Source organism: Ctenopharyngodon idella, chromosome 23 (genome assembly GCF_019924925.1).
Source record: "Ctenopharyngodon idella isolate HZGC_01 chromosome 23, HZGC01, whole genome shotgun sequence".
NCBI classification, from domain to species: Eukaryota; Metazoa; Chordata; class Actinopteri; order Cypriniformes; family Xenocyprididae; genus Ctenopharyngodon; species Ctenopharyngodon idella.
In genome coordinates, this window is record NC_067242.1 from 17,550,168 (window position 1) to 17,577,809 (window position 27,642).

Below are 27,642 nucleotides of genomic sequence, written 5' to 3' on the forward strand. Positions count from 1 at the left end.
CTACAGCAACATATAACAACTTAAATTATGGTCTGTTCCTCACACAAACCTATCTTATGACTTACAATATAGTGCAAAGGTATTATGCAGTGTTATTTTACTATATCTTGTGAAATATTTTAGTTTGTATTAATATTTTGAATTAGCTTTTAATGCTACATTTTCAGTTTTTAATTCCCTGCAGCGTTCTACATATTTATTGTCACGGTTCGGTCCAGAGATGAGTATGCAAGGATCTATTTGAAAACAGTCATTTTATTAAATAAACAAAGAAGATAATACAAAACCCTAGGGGAAAATAAAAAACAACAGCTTCACAGACATAAAAAGACATTTAAAGACAATGACTGACAAACGACTACAAAAACACAGAGGTAAAGGGATAACAAAGGCACAGGTGAGAGTAATTAGTGACTAGGGAACAAACAAGGGCAAATTAGGGACCATAGCAACAAGGGAAACAGGAAATAAACACGAGAAATGAAACCAGAAACAATGGAATAGAAATGCATTTCAAAATAAGAGCCATAGGAACATAAAACAGGGGAAAATGTGACATCTAATCTGAACGAATATTTATATTTTAGTTTAGTTTAGTTTTATTTCAATTCCCGAAAATGATTTTTAACAGTTTTAGTGAATAATAACAACATTGCTTGTTTGTCATTTTTGAAGTTTTATTCATTTTCATGGTATGGAGAAGAGAATTCTGCATTCTGCTAAATATCTCCTTTTGTATTTTATGGTAAAAAAAAATCATTTTTGAGGTTTGAGTGTGCCCCTAAAACCAATAGTGTGTCCAAAACTCACCTTGACAGTCTCCTCTGTGATATTCTTATCAATTTTAGACACAGCATACTGATTGAGGCGATGAAGAAGTACCTGTTGGGGACACAGGAAAGAGGAGAATGTAAATAGTCAGCAAATAGGCCAAAATGTCTTTCTCCTTTGCACGGTCATCCATCTGAGAAAAGACTGAGTTGAATATCCAATCGCAGCAAGCTGGATGGAGGGGCCCTGACCGACTGAAACTACAGCAAACCACAGCCAACACTAATGATCCAACATGAAATCCAATTTCTCCTCCGGATCACTGACAGCAGGGAATACATAACAAATGCAATTTACAACCTTCTCAAGGAGAAAGGGGAAAGATGCCACATAACTGGGGGTCTGACAAAACAGGACTTGAGATAAAAACAACAGGAAGGAAGAGTGACTGCATTTGCCAAGAGACAGAAATAATAAATACAGTACATCTCAGGCACTGAGGTTTGATGAATAGCTGTGTCCACAAGTCACTATGCATGAAGGAAATTTCAGTAAACACAAATAAATCCTATCACACAGTAAGATCTCTATTTGGAATGCTGATGGGGAGAATCGTTTCAATAAAAACTAAACGATTCACATCTTATCTGAATCACACTGTCACACTTGCTTTTTCTATTATAAAACAGCCTGAGATAATTGGGCTGTCATGTCTGGATTATAAACATCTCAAAGCTAGCTAAATAAAAGCGTGGTATCTTGGTTGTGGTTGTACATCTTGTTGATTTGTTATATGAGCGAGGCAAAGGCTTTCAGAAACTCATTCAGAAATGTTTGGTTTGTTTAATATGCATGTTAAATACATGGTACATGTTCAAACAAAGACTGAAAGAACATCTTGCATCGTGGATTCAGCACTGTTGAATTGCTCACAGGTTTATGATAATATACTTCTCAATGTTTTAAAAGACAGTTCAGGTGGGCCTATATTAGAAATGATTTTGAATGATTTTTTTGTCTATCGTATCCCCAGAATGTGTCTGTGAAGTTTCAGCTCAAAAAACCCCACAGATCATTTATTATAGCTTGTCAAATTTGCCCCTATTTAGGTGAGCAAAAACACACCGTTTTCATGCGTGTCCCTTTAAATGCACATGATCTGCTGCTCCCTGCCCCCTTTCCAGAAGAGGGCGGAGCTTTAACAGTTCGCGCTTTGGTTGTTCAACAACAACAAAGCTGGAGAATCTCACGCAGCCAAAATGACGATTGTCAATAACGGTGTTTAGCCTTACATTGTTCAAACCGGAGTCTGACACTGATGGAGAGACTCAGGAAGAAGTTACAACTTTTATAATGTATCTGGACGTTTCTGAACGGTTAGTGAATAATTTTATGTATTTGCTGTGGAGTTGATTCAGCTCATCGACTAGCATGTACCGTCATGTTAATCTTTTATGCAAATCCAGTATTGAATTGACCCTTGTTTGTGAAGCAGTCTGGCGTAAAATGACGGCATGGCAACAACACTCTACTACTACAACTCTTCCTCTTCTCTACAGCAGCCCAACATGGCCTCACCTCTTTTGCTGTGTGTTCTCGGGGGCAGGGTTTATCTCAATTTTAGGGTTAGTGATGTCACTAACCCAGGAAGAAGCTTGTTGTAGTACCTACCAGCCGTTTGTTGTAGTCCTTAAACAGAGAATTCTTTAAAAGAAAATATCTCCCTTTGCACTGAACTTTGAGCATCGTAACTTTCCAGACGTTGTTTATGCTCAAACGGCAACATTTCACACTAACTAAAGTTAAAAAAAAGTGAAATCATAATCAACCACCCCTTTAAGAAAACTGTGCTAGAGTTGGTAAGATTGATTTTAGTGATTCATTTTGGTGAATGAGTTTAAACTGTTTAATTGAATTGATGTCAAATTCTGATTCCAGTCATTACTCAAAAGTGTTCACAAAAGTCCATTTGGCACAAATAAAAATACAGGTAAAGAGGTAAATATTGCTGTTTATTATGAAATCGGTACACATTCATTAATGATCAAAAGTTTGAGTATGGTATATATAACTATTTTCTATTTAAAAATGCAATTTATTCCTGTGATGACAAAGCTGAATTTTCAGCAGCCATTACTCCAGTTTTCATATTGTCAAAATACTGAAAATAATATAAAAGTGCGCAATGGAATAATATAAAAGTACCACAATATTACTGTCTGATTCCCTTACTGTACCATAGCACTGCCACAATGCTTTTTGTAAGAGCAAACCCTGTCCTGTTGTGATGTATATAGTTTTTAACTTATAAGTTATATCTTGGTCTGTATCAATCTTCATATGGATGAAGATATTCAAGAAGGGTTGTTTCACTGAAAATGCTAACTATAAAAACTACAATTTAATGACAGTACAGAAAACTAGGTATTTCCTGTTAGCATATCTGTCTAAATGGCTGTGCTGTAAACAGTTAGTCCACACTGCAGAGCGAGTGGGTCAAATATCCAAAGAGAGGCTCTCAACCGGTATGATAATCACATGCAAACTGAATGTGCTGATTACAAGGCTGAGAACTAACCACTTATATATTTCATCAACTGAAATTAAACAGTTCCAGAACTCTCTGTAAACGAAAATCCAAACGAAAGGGTGAATAAGGAAGGAGGTAATCAAACCGGGCTCTTGATTGCGGCTCGGCTGTGCAGCTAAAGCCTTGGTGCTGATTATGTTTTTGTAGCTGTGCTCCACGGCTACAAGATTAGCAAGTATAATGAACATGCGTGTGGAGTGTCAGTGAACAGCACCTTGCATTGGTTTGATGGGGCTGCTGGCCTGGGCTAATTGCATGTAACTTCAGTTTACATCTGCATATGCTTTCATGTCATCTGAGCTTTAGAACAGAATTCACCCCACTGCAATGAGTGCCTGGTATAACTGAGGTTCGGCAGCTTTTAACCTTGCACACTTCTAACATTTCAATCCTAGACCAATTTCCACAGCAAATGCTATAGTCTCCTTAGATGCATATAGAATTACATGACCAGTGTTCCCTCTAATTTCTGTTTTTGCTTTGTAAAAAAAAAAAAAAAAAAAAAAAAAATATATATATATATATATATACACATATACACATATATATACATATATATATGCTGCTGCATAAATAGAACATACATAAATCGCATAGCAGATGTAGGCAGGTGGAGCTGGGGGAGGTGGAAGACTTCAGAGGAACTAGGACTAGCTTACAGCAAACAATGAACCGACTATTTAAATGTTGAGCAAACAGTCTCATTGACTGAAGGATTAGCAGAGGCCAATCAGCTTGTGCCATGCGGTAATGATGTGATTGCTTGCAGGTTGTATGTAAAGAACAGCCTGTGCCCTCTAGAGTTTCATGTCTGAACTATATATATATATATACACCTGATCAGGCATAACATTTTGACCACCTTCCTAATATTGTGTTTTGCTGCCAAAACAGCCCTGACCCGTCAAGGCATGGACTCCACTAGACCCCTGAAGGCGTGCTGTGGTATCTGGCACCAAGATGTTAGCAGCAGATCCTTTAAGTCCTGTGAGTTGCGAGGTGGAGCCTCCATGGATCAGACTTGTTTGTTCAGCACATCCCACAGATGCTCGATTGGATTGAAATCTGGGGAATTTGGAGGCCAAGTCAACACCTCAGAACCAGCATTAACTTCTTGAGCAATTTGAGCTACAGCTCCCCACGTGCATCAATGTGCCTTGGCCGCCCATGACCCAAATTATGACCCGTGTTATCAAACTTACTTGCTGACTTTCACTGTATGGGCAAAAAAGAAAGTAACAAAAACACAGGTCTGGAACAAAATGAGGGTGAGTAAATGCCTGTTTTGTCTACAGTCATACAGTGAAAAAAGAATCCAGTACCAGTTCTGAGCATGAGACTTAAGGAAGGTCAATGAGGAACTTTGAGGTGGAAAGGTGGATGTGATCCAAGGAGACTGCAGGAAAAAACAACTTGTCCCATTCAAAGAGCACCTCACAAATATTCAGTACAAAACACTTACTCATAAACTCATGGATGTGCGCACATGCAGACAAACTCACACACATACCCCTCACATACACCTGCTGGCCACTGTCTCGTCTTCAGCTTCAGACGGAAGGTTGCTGCAGTAAATCCAGCCTTTATTAGACAGCCAGGTGACCGAATATGAGAACGCTCTGAACCTGCACCAAGCCATAAAGTCATTCTCATACTAATATCTTCAATGCCAGCAGGGTTTCGGTTAAGGTCTCATAGAAAAATATTCAGACTGCAGTGCCAATTACGGGGGGCTTTGAGGGATTCTGACCATCCTAATTTGAGGCTTGAACCCTCCAGAAAGAATTTAAAACATGTATGTTTAGCAAGGCTGCATTTATTTGATCAAAAATACATTAAAAACAGCAATATTGTGAAATATCATTACCATTTAAAATAACTGTTTTGTATTTCAATATATTTTAAAATGTAATTTATTCCTGTGAATTTGTGGATTTTGTGCTCAAGAAACACTTCTTATTATTATCAATGTTAAAAAAACAACAACAAAAAAAACAATATTAAGTGCTGCTTAATATTTTTATGAAAATCATAAAACAGTTTTTCCCAGGATTCTTTGATGAATAAAAAGTTCCCAATAATAAAGTTCATTTGAATTAGAGATCTTCTTCAACATTATAAATGTATTACTGTGACTTTTTATGGATTTAATGTGCCTTTACTTAATAAAAGTATTAATTTCTTTAAAAACAAAAATCTTACTTACCCAACGGTAATGTACACGTATGCATACATGTATGTATGTACAATTGTTGTCCTTCCCTCTACTTACTGCCTCCAGGAAGCAATAAATGTATAGTGGCATTTGTATGTTTGTATGGGTTTGAATATGTTTACACATTTGTCCAGCTAAGGAGACATTCCGCCCCCAAATCCTACACAGTGGCCAAGGCTCATGCTCTGTTTACTTCTCATGTGTATACATGCATGTGGTGGAAAAGACACAAAGTCATTGTATAACTCTGCAGTTACAGTTAGACGCCATTCAGTGGCCCTGCCTGTTTCCTTATGACAGTCAATGGCTTTGTAGCACCTCTAATAGTTATGTAATACTAAATTTCAGCATTTATCTCTTCCAGTCTCTGAATGTTATGAGTACAGCTGCCTGTCATTCTCCCTGAAAAATCAATGACAGGTTTGCACACACAATCTCTGACACAAATCATGTTCTTTCCGACCACAAGTTATGTATGACAGCCAATTGACAGCCCCAACACAAGACAAATAAAGAAATCAAGCCCATCCAAGCCCATCCAGGGAGAAACTAAATCTACACAGCATAATACAAGTCTAGGGATCCACCGATATTATAATTATGGCCATTAAATATAATCTGATAATTATGTTCACGCATATCTATAAGACTGGAAAATCTCCCTCTGTTTCTCTCATTCTGAATTTTAGTGCCCTTTTACTAATCCTGAAAACCTCAATATTATTACTGGGTTCCAGAATGGAAATACTGCATGACGTTTGCGGTCAATCACAGGTAACTTTCGATAATTTTCGTGCCTGCTGAAATGCAGACACTCTCCATTCAAAACATAATTTTATGAATGGCTTCTTTGTTCACTGATGATCCACTGATGCTCTGTTTTGTGGTAAATGGGTCAGGCTTTAGTTCAGTCTGTGAAAGAAAACATTCAGAGTCTGCACCAAGTCTACAGCACAGAATTTAAAGGGTTAGTTCACCCAAAAATAAAATGTCTGTCATTAAGTTCTCACTCTCATGTAATTCCAAACCCGTAAGGCATTCGTTCATCTTCAGAACACAAACGAAGATCTTTTTAATGAAAACAGTTTTTTTGTCCCTCCATTGACAGACTATGCAACTACCACTTTCAAGCCTCAGAAAGGTAGTAAAGACATCATTAAAGTAATCTATGTGACTCCAGTGGTTTAACCTCAATTTTATGAAGCGACACAAGTGCTTTGTTTGAGCAAAAAAAAAATATTAATCTCCAACGGATTGAGGTTAAACCACTGTTAGTTTAAAGACAAACTGCAACACACAGTGAAAGAGACAAGATAAAAATAATAACCTATCACTTGATTAAATAAAAATTATGTCATTAATTACTCACCCACATGTCGTTCCACACCTGTAAGACCTTCGTTCATCTTTAGAACACAATTTAAGATATTTTTGATAAAATCCGATGGCTCAGTGAGGCCTGCATTGACAGCAAGATAATTAACTCTTTCATGTGACTACAGTAGTTCAACCCTAATGTTATAAAGCGACGAGAACACTTTTTGTGAACCAAAAAAAACAAAATAACGACTTTATTCAACAATATCTAGTGATGGGCGATTTCAAAACACTGCTTCATGAAGTTTCGAAGCTTTACGAATCTTTTGTTTCGAATCAGTGGTTCGGAGTGTGTATCAAACTGCTAAAGTCACATGATTTCAGTAAACGAGGCTATATAACATCATAAGTGTTTCGAAACATTTCGAAATTTCAATGGTTCACGTGACTTTGGCAGTTTGATACATGCTCCGAACCACTGATTCAAAACAAAAGATTCGTAAAGCTTCAAAGCTTCATGAAGCAGTGTTTTGAAATTGCCCATCACTAGATATTGTTGAATAAAGTCGTTATTTTATTTTTTTGCCGCACAAAAAGTATTCTCGTCGCTTCATAACATTAAGGTTGAACCACTGTAGTCACATGAACTGTTTTAAATATGTCTTTAGTAACTTTCTGGGCATTTGAAAGAGTTCAATATCTTGCTGTCAATGCAGGACTCACTGAGCCATCGGATTTTATCATAAATATCTTAATTTGTGTTCCGAAGATAAACAAAGGTCTTACAGGTGTGGAACGACATGAGGGTGAGTAATTAATGACAGAATTTTCATTTTTGGGTGAACTAACACTTTAATTCAAGTGGTCAAGGGTTGGCTAATTAGCATGAACTAGTTAGCCCTGCTGGTAGATGATGTAACTACATCATCTAGTTACAAAATGCATCTCTTTATAAGAATTAATAATAATTTATTAATAATAAAGCATCATCATCATTAATAATAATAATGTTAATAAGATACATCTTGGAACCAGATAATAATAATCATCATCTAGAAATTATTTTTTTTATTTATTATTAATATTAATTTTATTTATTAATCCTGCACATATATCTGTATGTGTTTATCATTAAATTTCATTCCCCACAGTCATTAATTTTTCCTTTCTCCAGACAGATGATGAACATAAGCCTGAGACCAGCCTCCTTTATATACCCACACCAGGGCGTCTGAGGAAATGGCCTGTGCTTTTCTTCCTGTGGAGGAAAAACTCAATTTACCAGGGCCTATTTCTGCACAACATCAACAAAGCCTGCATGCCATGAGAGGATTTTGCTTTGTGACAGTGTGAGACATTATACCAAATTCGGAGAAAGACAGCACGAGCAACAAAACAAGCTTTTCATGGAGGATCCAAAGAAGAGCATAAAACAAGCCTGTGTTTAATGGTGGCTAATAACACCATCAGGATCCATCCGAGCCTCCGCAGACCCCAATGGGAAACATCCACAGGAAACTCTTACTATAAATACATGCCTTGGGAGCTAACATGCTGGTTTGGGACAAGTTAAAACCTCATGTGTGCATGGCCTTGTCTTTGTTATTAATAACAAAGACAAGGCAATTTTTCAATATATGTTTTTTTTTTCCACAAACGCCCACCTGTCTAGTTGCGTGTAGCCCGCTTTTATAATGCGTCTTCAACCTTATTATTTTAACATTGGTTTTTGGAGACAACATGAGACACTGGCTTAAAGGGCTGGGTATGGATACAGATTGACTGATTCTCTGCATTTCAAAAACAAAATGTTCATTTTGCTGAGAAATTAATATGAAAAGAAATTCTCTGCAAATTATACAGCATTAGCAGAAAGCAGTAATTATATAGTGTTTCAGATTGATTCAAACGCGTAACCCAACTTTTGGAAACTGGCTCATAAGAGTCATTTGTTGATGAATTTGATTAAACTGGTCACAATGGCTGTATGTTTTGGCTGAGAGTTGAAAACTGCAGTTCAAAAGATATTAGCATAAATATGAGTGCAAACCTACAGCTGTTGGTGGCGTTAGAGGGTTTGAGTTTGAGAGACTCCAAATTTGCTGTGGTTAATTTCTAGAATGTCCTCTATCTATTTGCCAAATTTCTATCTGTGTGACAAATAAGAGTCGTGAATCATACTATGCTAGTCACAATGTATGTTTTTGATTCAGTAAAAAGAATCATTTCATTAGCGTCATTAGTTCAGGAATCAGATTACACTGGTCAGGCTGTATTTTTTTGATCAACTAAAAAGAACCGGTTCAAAAGAGTAATTTTTTTGTGAGTCGGATTACACTGGTCACACTGTATGGCTTTAATTACTTAAAAAGAACCAGTTCATAGGAGTCATTTGTTTATTAATCAGATTACACTGGTCACACTGTATGTTTTTGCTTAAAGAACTAACCACCCAAAAATGACATTTCTGTCATTAATTACTCACCCTCATGTTGTTCCAAACCCGTAAGACCTTCGTTCATCTTCGGAACACAAATTAAGATATTTTTGATAAAATCCAAGAGGTTTTTCCGAAGAGGAAAAATTGTTGAATAAAACGTTATTTTTGTTTTGTTTTTGCACACAAAAAGTATTCTCGTCGCTTCATAACATTAATGTTGAACCACTGTAGTCATGTTGACTATTTTAACCATGTCTTTACTACTTCTCGGGACCTTGAATGTGGTAATTTTGTTGCTTTTATGGGAGATAAAAAAAACCTCTTGGATTTCATCAAAAATAAATTAATTTGTATTCCGAAGATGAACGAAGGTCTTGCGGGTTTGGAACGACATGAGGGTGAGTAATTAATGACAGAAATTTCCATTTAACTAAAAAGAACCAGTTCAAAAGAGTCATTTGTTTGTGAATCAGACTATACTGGTCACAATGTATGGTTTTGATTAATCAAAAAGAACCCCTTAATAGGAGTCATTTGTTTATGAACCAGACTACACTGTTCACTGTTTCTGATTGACTAAAAATAGCCATTTCATAAGAGTCATTTGTTTGAGAAAAGGATTACATTGGTCACTCTGTATTTTTTAGACTAACTAAAAACATCAGGTTCATAGGAGACATTTGTTTGTAAATCATACTACACTGATAACACTGTATGGTTTTGATTTAATAATAAAAAATAAAAAAAACGTGTTCATAAGAGTCATTTGTTCATGAATTGGATTACACTGGTCACTCTGTATGTTTTAAGCCACTAAAAAGCACCAGTTCATAAGAGTCACTGAATGTTTTAAGCCATTAAAAAGAACCAGTTTATAAGAGTTCATGAATTGGACTACGCAGTATGTTTTCGATCAAGTTCGTAATAGTAATTTGTTCATGAATCAGACTACACAATACAATGAAGACTGCAAACCCACATTCATTATATACTGTAGGAGGCATGCAGAAATACATTTTCATGCAGCCGCTGACAATTGACCCTTCGCCAGGAGTCTGATTGACAGGCGATAACGCTGAATCCGCCATTTTGTCCGACAAAGCAGTCAGGTAAGTTAGTAGATTAACGTAGGTGGACTTGAACTTGAAAAATGGTGTGTACTGACGTCTTTCCGCGATTGAAACATTCCTTCTGATGTTCATTCATGTTTATTTGATGCTATAAATGAACTAGTAGGAAGAGATGATCGGTTCACAAGCCGCTTGAACTGAGGCGCTACAGCGATCTGTCACGACACATTAAAGAGCCACAAAACGGTATTTATTGTTTAAATTTCTTTAAAAATTGACAAAATTTGAAATTTGAGATTTTGTTTCATATCAAAAGTAACCTGCTCTGTCTTGTCTGTCGACGTGTTGTTAGTGTCCTCTTTGCTCCGCAATATTTTTTTCACTGAGAGATCGGCATGGCTTGTTGGACGTAGCAACAGTAACTAAAGGGGGCGGGTCTTTGCGAACGGTCATTTGTCAGAGAAAAAGACCTATTTTGGGTCTTTTAAGAATAATTATCAGCATTGTTTAAATGAAGAATGTTATTTTGTCTCTCTGTATGTCTCTCTGTATGTCATCTTAACTACCTAAAGAAGCTAAACATCTTAGTCAATAGACCCCCAGCCAGTTTTGCAGGTGAACAGTAAGGCTATGTTGGTCCACCAGCTAAAGAGGCAAAAAACCAGACTGGAATTGTTCTTCTTTTTTTCTTATGTTTGAGAAGAACTGCCATGTGACACCCATAATTTTAATCCCACTGCAGCTCATGAAAACGATATGAGGAGCGATGTCTTGAGGGCCGTGATCGTGTTATATCAGCTCCCATGACAAATTTTCCGACTGTCTCAATGACAAACAAATGTGCAGTGTAATAGCATTTCAAAATGCTTCTACACATCTCCTATTATTATATTCATAATAGCTAATTTAATGTTACTGCATGTGCATATCAAAGCTTATTGTTGTGTATCAAGGGGTCAAAATCCCATTACAGAATGGCGTCTGAATGCCCATGGTGACAAGCTGAATTTTAAGCTGCACGTATCAAGCTCAGTCAGCATGTGTGGCACACACGACAGTGCTATTGATTTGAATTCTGTCTTGGGTTGTTCAATAAAGCCAATTTTTACTGGATCTGATGCTGTTGGGGATCTTAGAACCTCAGACTTGGTTGCAATTGGACGCCGTCAGTGGAGGGAAAGAGAGAAAACAACTTTGTCTTTCCTTTTGGAAATCCCTAAAGACAGCTTGAATGTCAATGAAAAGGGCCGGCCAAAAGTGCCCCCTCCAAGTGTTCTGGGATCAATGCCATCTTTGTGTATGAATGAACAGTGGCCCTCACTAACCCCTTCAGCATGCCAGTCACTCCGTTGGAGGCCGGGACTAGTTAGCAGAATACAAGAGACAGGGAAGATGGCACCAGCAGTCTGTCGCCGATCACAGTGGAGCCACAAAGGACAATCCTGCAAAGGTTTGAGGTGAATCAGGCATCATGGAGTCTGTCAATGAATAAGAATCGGGGCTTAGCTTTAAAAGCTGCACTTGCGGTTTCCCGTTCCAGGCACTAGCCTTTAACTGACCTGTACGATGAAACAGTGCTCACTCAATTTGTCTCCTGGGTTGGACTTTTGATTATGTCCGGATTGAATAACAAATCAGAGATAAAGAAGCACTGCAGCCAGGACTGGCAAAGAATTGACAATATCCTCAAGCGGTTTCAAGCATTAGATCTCATAATACTGTAAGTCATGATCTTTTACATGCCGCTTTACAGACCCCATCGATTGTGCTCAAGAAGCAAACTTAACATGTTTCAAAGCATGTATACTTGATATAATCTCAGTACCTCCATGATCAGTTTGATTCAATGCATTTTGTCTGGGTTTTTTTTTAATACATAGTCGGTTTGCTACAGTCAGGGGCGTCGTAAGTGGGGAGAAAAGGGTAACAGACTGCATAGGGCCCTGGCGTGTGAGGGACCCTTGACGATCCTGAAATTTTTATTATCATTATTATTATTTTACAATTGTGCGCATTCACTGCGTCTGCACTATTTCTCTGTTTGCTCGTTTGACAAGCTTTGGCACACGTCTGTGTAAGCGCCTCCGACGAGCACAGCATGCACGCAATTTGCATGATTTGATTGGCTGTCTGGGAACGTTGCAAAGCGCTAAATGGCTGTAAGGGAGAGCGGACAAGCCGGACTCCGGAGTGTGATCTTCGAATCGCGCCGGCGCCACCGTTCAAGCTAAGATCAGGCAGAAATTAAACAGTAAGGGAAAACAATTCCTCATAAATTTCTTTCCAAAGAGACCAAGTGAGAACCTATATTGTTTGAGCGAGGCGACGGCGACATATATGCCGCTGTTTACGTTATGTAAATAGATGCTTGCTGAAAGAGTCTGTATTTTCCTACATAAGGAGAAACAACTTGTTTCTAAGCCGGTAATAAACGCTCTTATCATACTCTAAACACAGAAGTAACACGAAAAGTGAGTGACAAATCTTTAGAGATAAATTGTAAATATGGAAAACAATATGTAAATGATGTTTGTGTGGATTTTGCATTAAAATAGCCTATTAATATGAGCAAACTTGGTCATATAATTTTAAGATAGCGTGATGATAATAAACTAAAAAAAATGTATATCAAAAATGATTAAAAACGTTAAACACTCACAAAGTTCATCACAAGATCCAGGCAGCTATTGTTGGCAAATCCAACACACTTTTAACATTTTACAGAAATGACAAAAATGATTTAAAATATATAATAATTGGCCATCTCAGTAACAGTCATGAAAGATTAAAGTAATATCACAATTGCCATTATTTCTACCATACTATTCAGCAGCCATTCTTAAACTATACACGTTATGATAGCATAAATATCAGCATGTAGCCTAATATATGGCTCAGGGTAATATCAATCCTGTGTTCATCATGCTTGTAGAGGTACCTACACTGTTAAATAGTTTAGAAAGATTGTAATGTTTTGGAATACAAGGCACAATGTCTGTTAATAAAACACAGTTCCAATTAAATATTGTTAAACTGTCATTTTTATGTCTAATATTACTGGGGTGCTCTATTTAAATAGCACAATTCAAACACAAATGTGAGTGTTACATGATTTATAGTATAACTGCTTTTCTATCAGTGAGTGCTATGTATATAGTTGTATACTATTATTTAAAAAAAAATATATATATTTTTCATATATATGATCCATGCTATTTATTTTATAATATATTATATATATATATATATATATATATATATACATACATACATACATATATATATATATATATATATATATATATATATAAATATATATATATATATATATATATATATAATATATTATAAAATAAATAGCATGGATCATGGGATGCTGGCAAAGGGATGCTGGCATGGGATGCTGACACACTATCTTTGCATAGGGCCCGAGAATCGGTGCTACGCCCCTGGCTACAGTATAAGTATTTTGATGCTATATTACTACCATGAAAAAGTTTAGGGCTAATACATTTGGCATTACTTCTGGCATTTGGAATATTTCTCTCAACAATGGATTGCGAACTTGTGGAAAATTTTGCATTAGCCTATGCTAAACAAAACAACAGCTGATGTCTTCGTCCACACACACACACACATGCTGAAGGAAAAGAAACAGATACTGACTTACTGGCAGACTTGAAATTAAGGTCTCTGACTAATAAAATGATCATGTTACCAATGCTGACTCAGAAAATGAGAATACAAACATCATGTGCATCACAGAAACGTGGCTCTAATTCAGTGTGGTTTCACCGGACATATTTCAAGCAGACAAGAAAGTAGGTGGACTTGGCTATTTTGTAAATAACAAATTGTGGACCTCAAGACATATTATTGTCAATCCAGAATGGCGGCCTGAATGTAAAGCTGTTGAGTCTTGTTAAAATAGAATGACATATTATTTTTACAAACAGTACACCTCATTTGTTCGAAAAATTTCAAACACAGTCACGCAGCCCACCAACATCAGGACAACCGGCAGTAGGAACGAGCAACCAACAGTACATCAATCCGGCGAACTCCAGTGATAAAATCACTGTCAGCATGAACGGCGCTTTACTTATGTACATCTGTTATATGATAACGTTGCTTTGCCACCTCATCTCTCATACAAACTTGTCATTCAGCAGCTGTCCGCTAACACCTGGGGCCGGTTGCACCAGCTGGACGTATACCCTGTTGAAAGCCTAGGCTGGACGTAAAATGCATTTCAACTTCTGCGTAGAATTATTATCTGTTGCACCATCTAGGCATAGCACACGTCTGAGACTAAGGGGCCGATTATACACCACTTTCAGCTAAAAAGAAAAACTTTTTATGCGTTTTGGGCTGTTAATTTACACGACAATGGCATTTTGGGGGCCTAAAAAGCGTATACTTTTGAAAACGGGTTTCAAACGGCACCGTTATCGTCTCCGTGTAAAAACAAAAACGTGAATTTGTGAAAACGGCGACATCATGCGCATTACATGTTCACTCTATAGTGTTTCTTTTCAAAGTGATATCACCAATTACCGGCCTGGCATGAATAATACAGCATTTTCAGTCGTTTTCAAGGATCCATGTCAAAGGATCGTTTTGACAATGTTGTTGTCTGTACGTGACAAAAGCAAAAAAACGTTTCTGTTTTTAGTACATTGTTGATGTGTAAACATACCCTAAATCTTATGCCTATTTGCACAGGATAAGCAATATATAGCAATCGTTAAGATGGGTGTGTCTACTGCACATTGCTGACACAGGTAACTGACCTAACACAAAATTTCTGTATGTAATTATGCTGGAAATATTAAATATGAACATTTATCTGGGATTATTAGCAGAAATACCAGTATTAGCAGTATATACCATGTATAATCTTGCTTAGAGGGACAGTATGCTTAACATTTAACATCTTTAAGTCCATTAAGTCCAAAGCAAACAATATTTAGCCATTTAAATTAAGTTATTGTACTAGAAAAAAACAATATTATCTAACATAATTACATAACCAAGATGAATAACTGTATGCTACAAGGTGAATTAAGTTGTATGCGAATACCTTAAAAAAAGCATAAACCTGTATTCAGATTTCAGAAGGCTTTGTGGGACCGTTGGAAGGAAATACTTTAATATGCTATACAGGATATTGTGGAACTCAGTCACCGTACTACACACTATGTCAACTTTCACACAATGATTGTGAATTGTTGCCACAACAACAGAACAAAATAACAAAGGACATCAAGGACAGATTTGATTTATAGTGGCCGGTTGGTCACTTCCGCCAAATCACTGTTTCTAGTCCTTCACTTTCCTCACTACCCTTTACTTCCAAGTGCACTTTTACTTTACACTGTATTTTCCTGTTTTTCACCTGAATTTCTCCTTTGGGATCCAGACATTTTAAGAAATTCCAAGAAATAAAAAGCCATTTCAGAAGGAATCCCAAATAACATGGTGTTGACACTACAATAATGTAAATAATATATTCTTTACTTCTTTAATATATCTCCTACAACTATGCCTTGAGATCAACATTTAAAAATAATGTCTTGAGTGTATAGAATTCAGAAAACAGAATAACAAAACATAAAATAAACATATTACTCTAAAACACTGAAAAATATGCTTTTTGGAAGTAAAAATGAATTATATCATTTATAAGAAAAGTCCATAAAAATGGGGCCCAATACAAAGTTCTGCCATGAAACTCTAGATGGCGAAGGCTCATAAGTCCCTAACCCAATTACATCATTCTCTATAGGGCATATCTGATTGGTTCCTGCTGTATTGGTAGCCAATAAACTTGCTGCTCAACGTTTGAATTCTTGCCTATTGTTTGCTGTAGCAGTTTGCAGTGCACTTTCAGAAACCCTCCACCATCCCTGGCTCCACCTGCTACGGGGGTGATTTATGTATTCTTGTACAGCAGCAGCATGTCTTGCTTGCTCATAGCAGCATGTCGTGTGTATTGTTGTGCGTATTGGCGGCAGCAGCAGCTATAATCAACAGCAGCAACAAGACCAAACACATTAACAACTCTTTACCATGCCAAACTCTCCGAGAGTTGTCACGGCAGAAATGTGAGTTACTATGAAGAAATTTTCTGCATTCATTAAAAAATTACCAGTATTTTTTTTTCTTCTGGGTTCACAATAGAGTTCATTTTGACTTAGGGCTCGTTCACAAAGAACGCGGGCAGTGGAATGGGGAAAAAATGCAAGGTCTTGAGACGCTTTTTTTAAAAGTTGAACTGATTTTAACTTAAGTGCCACGTATTTAGAACGTCACGTCATGCGCGAGATGCCGCAAAAGACGCAAGGGATTTGCACGTCCGTCTAGCATGTGTTTACATGCTAGACGGATTACTCATCATATGGTGGTGCAACTGCAACACTAAGGGTTGCTATTTCACATGACCATGGATGCTCCATAGATGCTGACACTTACCCACGTACACTCAACTGAAAGGCCAGCTGGCCAAGCAAAGATGATTCATTCATCTCCTGGACTAACAGCCCATAATCAAAACTCATAGGAGAGAAAATTTCCCCCCAAAAGGTCACTATGACCCTTGCCATATTCCAAAACAAATTGACCAAAAAACATCTGACCATGGGTTTCTTATTCAGATGCTGTCTTCCAGAGACTGATCTGAGACAGATGCCCTGGCATAGACTCTAGTCGTGTGGAGCGGCCCGTGTGCCTCCGCAGCCAGCTCTATGTGCAGGGGAAGCAAAGCACAATGTAAAAGGAGGGGAGGGGCAGGAAGGAAGGAAATCCTGCTCACACTGACACAAAAGCTAAAGGAACTCAATGGCCAGAGCCCCTCGTAGCTCCCTGTGCACTCACAAACATGACATACAGGACTGCACACCAATGCAATGGGACACAGATGGATGCAAGTGTAAAACAATTTCAAAAACAAACAAGAGGTTAATTATGGGACATGCATGAAGATCACTATACATTTTTTTTTTACTTTGGTAGTCCCAGGGGAACAAATCAATTGCTCCCCAGAAGCATAACAATGAGATGTAAAAAACTGTTGAACGATGTGATTTGAGAGAAAGTCCCGAAGGGCCATAAACTAAATCACTTCAGACTTTTTAAACAATGTGGGATTTAGCTGCAGCTGAAGGATGGAGGGCTTTCACAGGTGATTAGACGCTTCCATCTCAATCACGGAAACAAACAACCTCAAGACCCCAACAGCAGGAAGGGCACAATTCCTCCCCACCAGCGACAACTTCCTTGTTCTTAAGCACCATCATGTAAATTCAGACTGAACGCCGAACCTCGCCTCTAAATTCCCTCAGGGGCACAAAAAGCCTCTGTTCTCTTCCATGAATTGGACTGTCACAGGAATAGAAAAATGGCTGACACATTTTGCGCTCATGCTGTGCATTTGGAATGAGGAGACCTGGCCGGAGCCTTGGGGAGCTAGTTAAGCATACTGCTCAAAGAGCTCAGGATAAGATAAAGGAAGGCCTCTGCTGGTTAAAACGTCTGTCTGCGGCGCATGAGAACTCCTTAGACCATACAGTGGAAAAAGAAAGCCAAACTCATTAGTAAGATTGGAATCTTAATGATCCTCCATGTAACAAGGGGAAAATACAATTCCTTGTAAACAGTATTGGGACATAATGGATGGAACATATGCAGGAGGTGAAGGCTGTTAAAAATGGCAAGAGACAGGGACAAAAAGAGTATTAAAGTGAGAAAGAAAGTGATACTCCAAAAAGGAGTTTTGCAAACATTTACCACTTTTCTACTTAATGTCTCAAACACTTAAATGAGGATTAATTCTTTTATCCTCTTTATCACTTTTCTTTTATCTACCTTAATACAAACATGGAAAACAGTGATAGATGGACCTCTCAACCTTACGCTAAGAAGAAAATCCAGCGCGACTTTGAGGCGGACCAAGGGAAACATGATTATGTATTTCTGCTCAGCTAGCAACACTGGGCATCAACCACAAGGCAAAAGCTAATACTTTTTCATATACTGTCTACTTTCTTTGTATAACATTACTATCTAATAACGAATTAGACAGGACTGTTAAAGAGATTGTAAACTAATAAAGAATGAGAATGCGAGCACTGTTTGGCGGCGTCAAAATAAAAGTCTGCCACGCCATCAAAATAAAAGTCACAACAACAAGCGTGGTTTACATCACTTCAGAGTTCCTACTGGTGGTGCAAATGCAACCAGGAAAATGGCCCATATATTTATTTTTATTTTGTTTTTTTATTTAAAGTAGAAACCTAACCAATGTACAGTTGACATTTGAAGCTTAATGCTATAGAAAAGCAGTAAAAAAAATCAGGAAGAGCATTTTTAGCTGGGTTTTTTTTTTATATAAATATATAAAACTATGGCATGCAGTTGCTTCAAACAATGGTATAAAGCTATTCAAAACATCATTCAATGTAAATTATGATAATCGTGATTAATAATTGCAATTACAATTTCAAGGGAATAATCGACAATTATGATTTTTGTCATAATCGTGCAGCCCTACTCAAAAGTGTCAAACAAAGTCTTGAGAGCAAATGTTTGAGACTCAAAAAATGTCAAACACTGATTCAAACAATAAAACTGCCTAAAACATTTTGAGACAAAAATAGCTCCAAGTTTTCGCCAGTGATAAATGGGGGAAGAGGGCATGATGATCAAGCCCACAAGTTTCCAGAGCAACAGATGGATAAACCAGGATACCAAGAGGAAGAGGTTGAGGATGGAGAACTGTGACCCCAAGGGATGGGCTTGCAAGGTTTACTGCCTGGCTGGGAAAAGATATGAAACCCTCCTTTTAGCATTAGTGCGGGTCATGTGACACCAACAAATCAACAGGCCTCAGACTGAATGTAAATAAACAGAACAAGAGAAAACGGATAACAGAGCAACTTATGCATATACCTATATTGCCATAGCTAACATCAGATTTGTGGGAAGAATCAAAATCTACAAGAACCAAAGATTCTTAGGCTAAAAAAAAAAAAAAAATAGATTTAAATTGTTTTAAGAATGTGATGCAGTGTTTGCCTCAAGCAAAACTCACCACAACAATGCGGGTGGTTGCCAAGGCCGTACACATGTCGACTAACGGGTCGGTTCACTCTTTCGCCGTAAATCGATGTTTACGGGCGTCTGTCGGAAGCTAGTTATTTTAGTTTTTAAAAGTTTTAAGTAAGCAATAAGGTGCAAAAGCTGTGCTGTATTGTGAATAAGTCGCGGCTGAAGGGTGTTGTTAGGCACGACGCAAAGCGGCAACAACAAACGCGGTTTACGTCACTTCAGAGTTCCTATTGGCGGTGCAAATGCAACCAGGAAAATAGTCGGAAAAAATAGTCCCTGACCATAAACAGCAACAGAAGTTACATTATTACACCATTAGATGGCGGCAAAGTCTTTATGAGTGTGTCAGTCAGTAGCGAAGACTTTTACATTGAAAAGACTGAATTGTTGTAAACATGGAACAAATCGCAACCGACAAATGCTTTGACTAGCACTGTCAGTCACGGGAAACCCCTTAACTGTTAAAAGGACAAGATATTGCAGCGGACATTTAAACAGATTTTTTATTATGAACATAGGACTGACCTGAAGGAAAATGCTAAATCTGAATGCAGGTAATAAACTCGCTCACTCGATCTTTTTCTCACAATACTCTTCTATATAATACAGTAAGCTTCAATGAACAATATCAATTGAGAACATACAATTTACTAAGAGTTGCTAAGAGTGGTTGCTAAGGGTGTTGTGTAGTGATACACAAAACTGTTGGGTGAAGCGGTCATAGCCGTGTTTTATCGTGAATAAAACACAGCTATTGACCAATCAGCATCAAAGACAGGAACTAACGATTTATAAACATGGATATTTTTCATACACAAACTCATCGCTTCACTTCAGAAGGCCTTTATTAACCCCTCCGGAGCCGTGTGGATATTTTTTATGATGGATGGTTGCACTTTTTTGGGCTTTAAAATCTCATCCTCTATTTACTACCATTATAAAGCTTGGAAGAGCCAGGACATTATTTAATATAACTCCGATCTAAAAGAAGAAAATCAGATACACCTAGCATGCCTTGAGGGTGAGTAAATCATGGGGTAATTTTCACATTCTACCGCAGTCATCTGAATGACTGGATGTATCTCAAAATTGTTTTGAAGGTCATTTATACTTAGCTTTGTCCTGATTTGTAAAACTAAAAGTCTATGGAGTGATCAAGTATAAATACCCCTTGAGGCATTTGTTTAATTATTTAAGCCAGCACTAGGTTTAATTTGTGTTTGTGGGTAAGCTGCACTTCTATTCTTATTCTAATGAGTCAAAGAGTAGGAATCCCTTATTGTCAAGTCATTTCGAATACTGTACCACATTATCTTCAAACAAATTTCTAAATAGACTAAGAAATGTCCACAGGGACTTTAAAAACTTGTGTTTACCCCAAAAGCAAAATAAAAGTAGTTGCAATTTGTGGTGCAAAAATCTCTTTTTGAAGTTTTATTATTAAGCCTTTAAAAAAAGTACATTGGGTGGTCAATTCCTCTAAACCCACAGGGTATTGCGAAAGGAAAACGCTGCAGAGGGACCACTTAATCCAGAACTAAGACTCCAGAGAACACATTATGCAGAGACATGGCTCTGTTTTTTCTCCTAAAGTAGGACATGAAAGCTTTCCCCCTGTTCACTCCTGTTGGATTCGCTCTGCTCATGCATACTCTTGCTGGTCAGTTGTACTTCTTATTTGCTTGTTCTCATCTCACTTGAGTGACCAATATCATAAGCTCAAATGGCATATATAGTAAAAGAGCATAGAAATTAGCTCTATTTCCCTCAGTGAGGCACTTCTTATTGAGAATCATCATTCTTAGCCTCCAGTTAACAAATACAAACATGATTATCTGAAACCTCCCACTATCAGATCTATATCAAGCTGTTGCATAAGCCATTCTAGGGAAATCTCTGAAGATATCTTTTAAGAGACTTCCTCTGTCTCATGTGAATTGCCAGACACTGTTCTTGGCTAATCTGATAGCTAGACACAATTGCGTTGCATGCCAAGTAACTGCCAGTTGATGCAGCTGGTATTTTACACTAAAAATAAACTCAACAACAGCTTTTACGAACAATCTCTCTCCAAGAACAAATTAACCATACCAGGCTAAATTGATCCGAACTAGCCAAACCTCCCCTGGTTTCAAACAAGGCAACTTGTCTGCCATTGTTTCCTAATTTCTTCTAACCTCTCCGGAATTCCTCCACCAGGAAATGTACTTTGCAACAGAGGGCAAAGAGCCCAGGCTCTCACGTCACAGTCCCCCTCCTGGCAATACCTCCAGGCCGGTTCCACTGGGGAGCCATATTGTCTGGAAGTGACCCCCTTCATCTAATTCTCACAAACACAAAATGCCCTCTGTTCAGCATGGCACCAGTCCTCTGGGCCCTCCAGGCCATGAAACACCACCCCCGACAGCCATTGTCCTCTACTGTTGTTATCGTCTAACTTCACTTCTGCACAGGCTTCCTTTAGTCTCCTGAGCCTAAACTCTGCCTTTTTTTGGTTCAGGAATTCTGGTTAAGGCACATTACTGTGGAAGATGATCGTTTGAAAGCGATCAGTCACAGACCTGCAGTGGCACCCGTGGAGGCTTTGATCCTTGAGAACATGTGGGTGATATTTCCCAGTGACTTGGATTGATAAAGTTCCCTCCTTGACCTCCTAATCACACTTAGGGGTACAACGGCAAGCTTTCATCATCAAAAGAAACACTTTTCTTCACTTCTGTTAGAATGAAGAAGTTATGTTTAGCGCTGGCAATAAAACAAACTGAAATGTTTGGCTGGAACTGCAACCCAATTGGGAATAATCGAAGTAAATGAGAACTTTTAAAGTAAAGTTGCAAATCTGCTCAAAAACTGTCTAATTATAACATGGCAGGAAGTTTCAGAACATATTCTCATAAACTCTTTTCCAAATGAAAATAAGTGACTGAAAATACTAGATACGATGAAAAAAAAAAAGTTGTCTTAGTGCAATGGATGATTAAGTAGGTGGTCCTTTGTGACTGCCTTTTGACTACATCCAAATGTGGTTTGAGTGATTCGAGATCTGACCTGGTTAATAAAATAGTCATAATTCATTATTCTGGAGGTCTGTCTCCTAATACCAAATATGACATTCTCCACAGGCTAATGATTTATTTAAATGGATTGAAATGGTCTGAACATAGTGATTTAATTTTGTTTTAATCAAAAATCAAATCCTCTATGCCAACATGGGAAACACTTGTGACAGAGTCTCCAAGTGTGGAATGTGAGCATGTGAATATGCATGAAAAGTGGGAATACAACAAATACAGTGCCCTGAACTTCATAGGTCTTCAGAAGAACCTCAAGACATGGATATCAATCATGGCATGTATCATCTGGTGGTTCATTAGACTGAAACCATTTCAGACTTCAGAAAGCTCAAAGTGCATTTCATGCTCTCTTTGCTCTCTTCAATTTTAAATCAATATTTAGCTTCCAACTTTAAACATGAATTAGTTTTTAGTCACTAATTTCCTTATTTGAAGAATGTTTTGCTTATGTGCCTGAAAAAATATGCATTACACAAACAAAAAAATCCTTTCCTTTCCTTCCTGCCTTCAATTCCCCTGTCAGGCCGAAGGGCTCACAGTATTCCATTCCTCCAGCAGAGGCAGAAATGATAGTTGGTACAGTCTCACAGTTTGCCAATCTGAGGTTTTCACTTCAGTCCACCTGCTCTGCCTCAGTTCTTGGCTCAGACTCAAAGGCATTTACCTACCCTGCTCACTGAGCCTTAGCAAATCATGCACAGATGCATCCCTGCTATAGATACATCCAGTATGGAGATTATAAACATACATAACATTTAGAACATTTCCTGTTTAAGATAAAATCCTTTAATGTTAACTTAATTTTAATATGCAAGCTTCAGTTTTGATATCTGTTGTTTCTCCTATACAGCAAAAACTACAATTTGAGACTTTTGTTCAAGTCATCTACTTCTCAGATGTTTATCCTGAGAAAAGTCCTCAACAATGTCTGAAACTCTGCCAGGTTTTGCCAAAATACCTGCAATCATAACTCAGAGATGTCAATACGAATGAAAACATTTCTCATCAGATTCTTTCAAGACTAAATTGTCCAAATGATGCTGTCCAGAGTATATGCTTATTGTATGCCAACATTTGTGTCTCATTTGTGTCTATTTTAATTTTAGGAGAAACATCTGAGGCAAAATTGATAGGCCTATGTTAAAATAGGCAACTGAGAGCTAGTCTCCTGAGCTATAAAACCTCTAAGCAACAAACTTTCTCTGTAAATACAAACATTGACTGCTGGTCAACAGAAACTGGAGAGAAGCACTCCAAAACAAGAAGCACACATTAAATTGGACAAATTACTTTGCTTTTTCTTCTTAGATAGCTTCAAACCAAATAGATGAGCGAGATTGACAGGCATGTCACGGTCTGGGTTTTGAGGTCAACCGCAAGACCTCTGTTGCTGCTCGTTCACTTCAAGTCCAAGCATAGCCAACTGAACAGACGCGTTCAGTACTGCAAGCGAGCGACGCGAGAAAACAAAGCAAGAACGCGCCCATTCAGGGTGCGAATTATGTTCTGGGTGCCTGACCACTCGTCCAAATGAATGCCTTAAACGCACATATTTTTGCAAATAAGCATACATATGTTTAAACCGAGATTTAAATGTTTCAACAGCGATAAAAGTATTTACATCTTTAGCCAAAGACGCTAAAACTGATGGGTAACCATAGCAACAGTACGCTGCTAGCACGCTTTCGTTTCAACATCACAAAAAACGTTAGTTCTATGTTTAAAAAGTATTTTATAACTGACGTTTGGCAAACTGTGCTAGCTGAGGCAAATGTGTCCTACTGAAACACCTTTAGCCTGCATAATTCGCAATTTCCTTCCATTATAATTAAATAGTCTGTAAGCTAGTCTGTAAGTTTAATTACATTGTTTAACTTTGATCACACTTTGAGGGAAATCACGTTCGCGCGCAGTTCTGGACTCAAAGATGATGCGCGCGCTTGCAGTAGGTGTTTATTTGATTATAACGAGAGTGTTCAACTTTGTCGGGTGGCAAGCCATATAGATGGAGGAGATATAAGCTACATTTAAAAGAATAAATTATCTAATAAAACAATTAGTCGCACTTACCGAGAGAAACTCCAGCGTCCCAACATAATCCCGTTCGGTCTTCAGAAGTTCATTCAAAACACAAACTCGCAAACGAAGCTGTTTCTCTAAATCTTTCCCACTTTCGGCTCTGTGTTCGGCTTTGCTCTCCTCAGTCATTTTGATGGTATTCTTAAGAGTCTTCAAAGTTGCAACAGGATAAATTTAAACGAACTGACGCTGGCTGGAGGTTTGAAACATGGTTTTTAAAAAAGAAAAGTAGCGGACAAATTCAGAACAAATGAACGCAATTAAAAAACAGTCTACGAACCGGCTGCATTCAGAAGCAGCATCAAAGTTCAGCACCACTCTACACGCCTGAGAAAAGTGTAGTAATGGCTTTTGGACATCAATCAAAAACTTTGGTCCATGTGACTCCCAAGACCTTCATCCTAAATCCAGCCTCCCTCCAGCATGAACAGGACAGGAAAGAAATGGCTGGGAATTCGTGCCAGCACAGTGGGGAAATGTTGATGACATTGGGGGTAATTACAAATGCAAGACTTTCCCAGACTCCAATATTAGCTACATTACTTTGAAAATGAATGAAGAGAAGAGTTATGTTAGTTATGTAACATTATGTAATGATGTAATAAGAAAAATGTTTAAAATTCTTCACAGATAATTCAAGCTTTGAAATTTTTTTCAACTGTAATACTAAATATAATTGTGACAAACTTATTTTTTATATATAAATTATGAATAATTCTGACATCTCTATCATAATATAATCCTCAATATTAGCAAATCATTTTTTAATAAATGTTTTTAATATATAAGTTATTCAGTATTTGCTTCTCAGTTGATTGTTGTCTTGACTTGAAAAAAAAAATGAAAAAAGCAAGTAAATTGAGCTTATACAGTTATTAAGTTCTTTTTACCTTAACATAAACCATATAAAAGTGTCAAACGTGGCATGCATCAATGAATACGTCCGTTTTTCCCTGAAATAATAAAAAATTAAGACTTTGAAGAGGGGTTAGAAAGAGAAAACCTTTAGACTTCATGATCATCATCATATGTTCCCATAATTCTTCGTATTCCATACTTGCAAAGATTCAAATTTAGCATAAAACTATAAGAAACAATTAATCTCACAATTTTCTTGTTATTTAACACAGTTTTTAGTGCAAGAAGGATGCCCTTTCTGCTCAGCTCTAGGATGATATTTGACTCTCAAGCATGGAGGTCTCTAAAATGTGGCCTGTGCTCTTGTGTTCTCAGCAGCAGCCTGCTTACTTCCCTCTACGGACCGAGTGTTTGCCCTGTGCAGTGTCTGCCAAATTGAAATAGCTCAATAAAATTTGATCAGCCGAGCCAAATATTTAATACCACACATTTATTGACTCACTGAGCACAGTATCCTCTGGAGGAGCTCTGGAGTGGTCAAATCAGAGGCCATCAACTAGCCTGGGTTAAAATGTTATGAATGATGTGACCTGATACATGTTTAGTTTATGAAGACATGAGATACAGCAGCATCAGAGCTGAGTGAGAGAGAGGATGTGGAACCTCTTTATTGCTATCAGACACTGCCCTCTTGTGTTAGAAAATGACAGTTAAAAGAAGGATTTTTAAGCTGCATTCAGCCTTGCTCTCCCAATTGCTAATGTGTCCATTAATTCCTATAAATTAGTAGCAGAAATGTAATCTTATCATTCTAACGTGATTTATGCATGTAAAGAGTCTCCGGCTACAGTGGCTCCTAAATGTATTTGGATACTTAAGCCAACCTGAAAAATATATATATTAATGTCATTGCATTAGATAACAATAGCTATAATAAACCAAGTAACATTTGTTTTAAAGAAAGATAACAATCTCAAAGTCACAAAAAATGTTTAGTGTTTTTTTAAAATGATTTAAATGACTTACACTATTCAAAGTTAAGACAAAAAAGTATTTGGAGCCTTTATGGTTGTCAAATGTGGAACATCTTCATAGTTAATGTGATTGACTTGGTTAGTCTGCAATTACTGAACATTTTAGTGCAATTACTGAACAAAATTGTTTAAAAAACATCAAAAATGTGAAGCTTTAGCATAATTTCTTTGCAGGTGCCACTTGATTTTTTTTTTTTTTTTTTTTTTGAATGAAATTATATTTATACACTTTTAAGGGGGGCTTACATGTCCAAATACTTTAGGAACGTGCAATTATCCATTATAAATACTGTGATGTTAGTAATGAGTCCTTACCAGTAGATGGCAGCTTTGTCACTTCCGTGGGATGAAGAAAGGAAGGAGGGACTGAGAGAACATCAAATCCTTTTACAGATTTCACTGAATTAAACTGACAGCATTGATGGTACCAGCAAATGGTTCCCTCAAAACATGAACAACTAAACATGGTAAATAATGTCTATAATGAAATGAAAATGCAGGGGTTCAATGAGGGTTAGATGAAAAATATCATTATATTTGTATAACAACAATAGAAGTCAATGAGAAGTCTCCACCTGTCAGGTATGTTTGTGTTCTAGTTTTAGTTTTTCCTGTGCCTGCCCGTCAGCGTTAGTTAGTTTTGTTTGTATACTCCTTTGTCGTGCAATTATTGCAACCCGTACGTGACACAAACATGATAGAAAAAAATACAGTAGTGGCCAAAAGTGATGTCCAGAGGGGTTATTTGCACAATATTTGCTTTTAATGACACTTCAGGTTCTATTTAACAATAAAAATATGAGGAGAATGATATATTGGGAAGAAGAATACACTAAACTTGGTTAAACAAAAATAATTTGGCAAGAAAGGCAAACTCCAGCATATAGTTAAATATGGGTTTTATTGTATTATGCAAAAAAGGGCATAGAAAAACAAAAACTCAGAAGAAATAAAGCATACACTGACTAGAATGTAATCAGTTATTATAAATATTTTGTTTGGTCCTCCCTTGTTTTTGATTACAGCAGCCATTCTCCTGGGTATTGTCTCACTAAACTTTGCACATGTATCATGCTTCATTTTTTC

At 37.4% G+C, this 27,642-nt stretch overlaps 1 protein-coding gene across 1 annotated transcript in view; it reads right to left on the reverse strand.

The window, feature by feature from the left end:
* The window catches only part of prex2 (phosphatidylinositol-3,4,5-trisphosphate-dependent Rac exchange factor 2), a 151,394-nt gene extending 126,301 nt beyond the window's left edge, over positions 1 to 25,093 (reverse strand). Inside the window, exons 1-2 of the mRNA XM_051882280.1 lie at positions 24,656 to 25,093; positions 811 to 882 (exon numbers count right to left, since the gene is read on the reverse strand). Coding sequence (XP_051738240.1) covers positions 811 to 882; positions 24,656 to 24,793 — 210 coding nt within the window. The 5' untranslated portion in view covers positions 24,794 to 25,093. The remainder of the gene's footprint in view (positions 1 to 810; positions 883 to 24,655) is intronic.
* Positions 25,094 to 27,642: the final 2,549 nt, after the last annotated feature.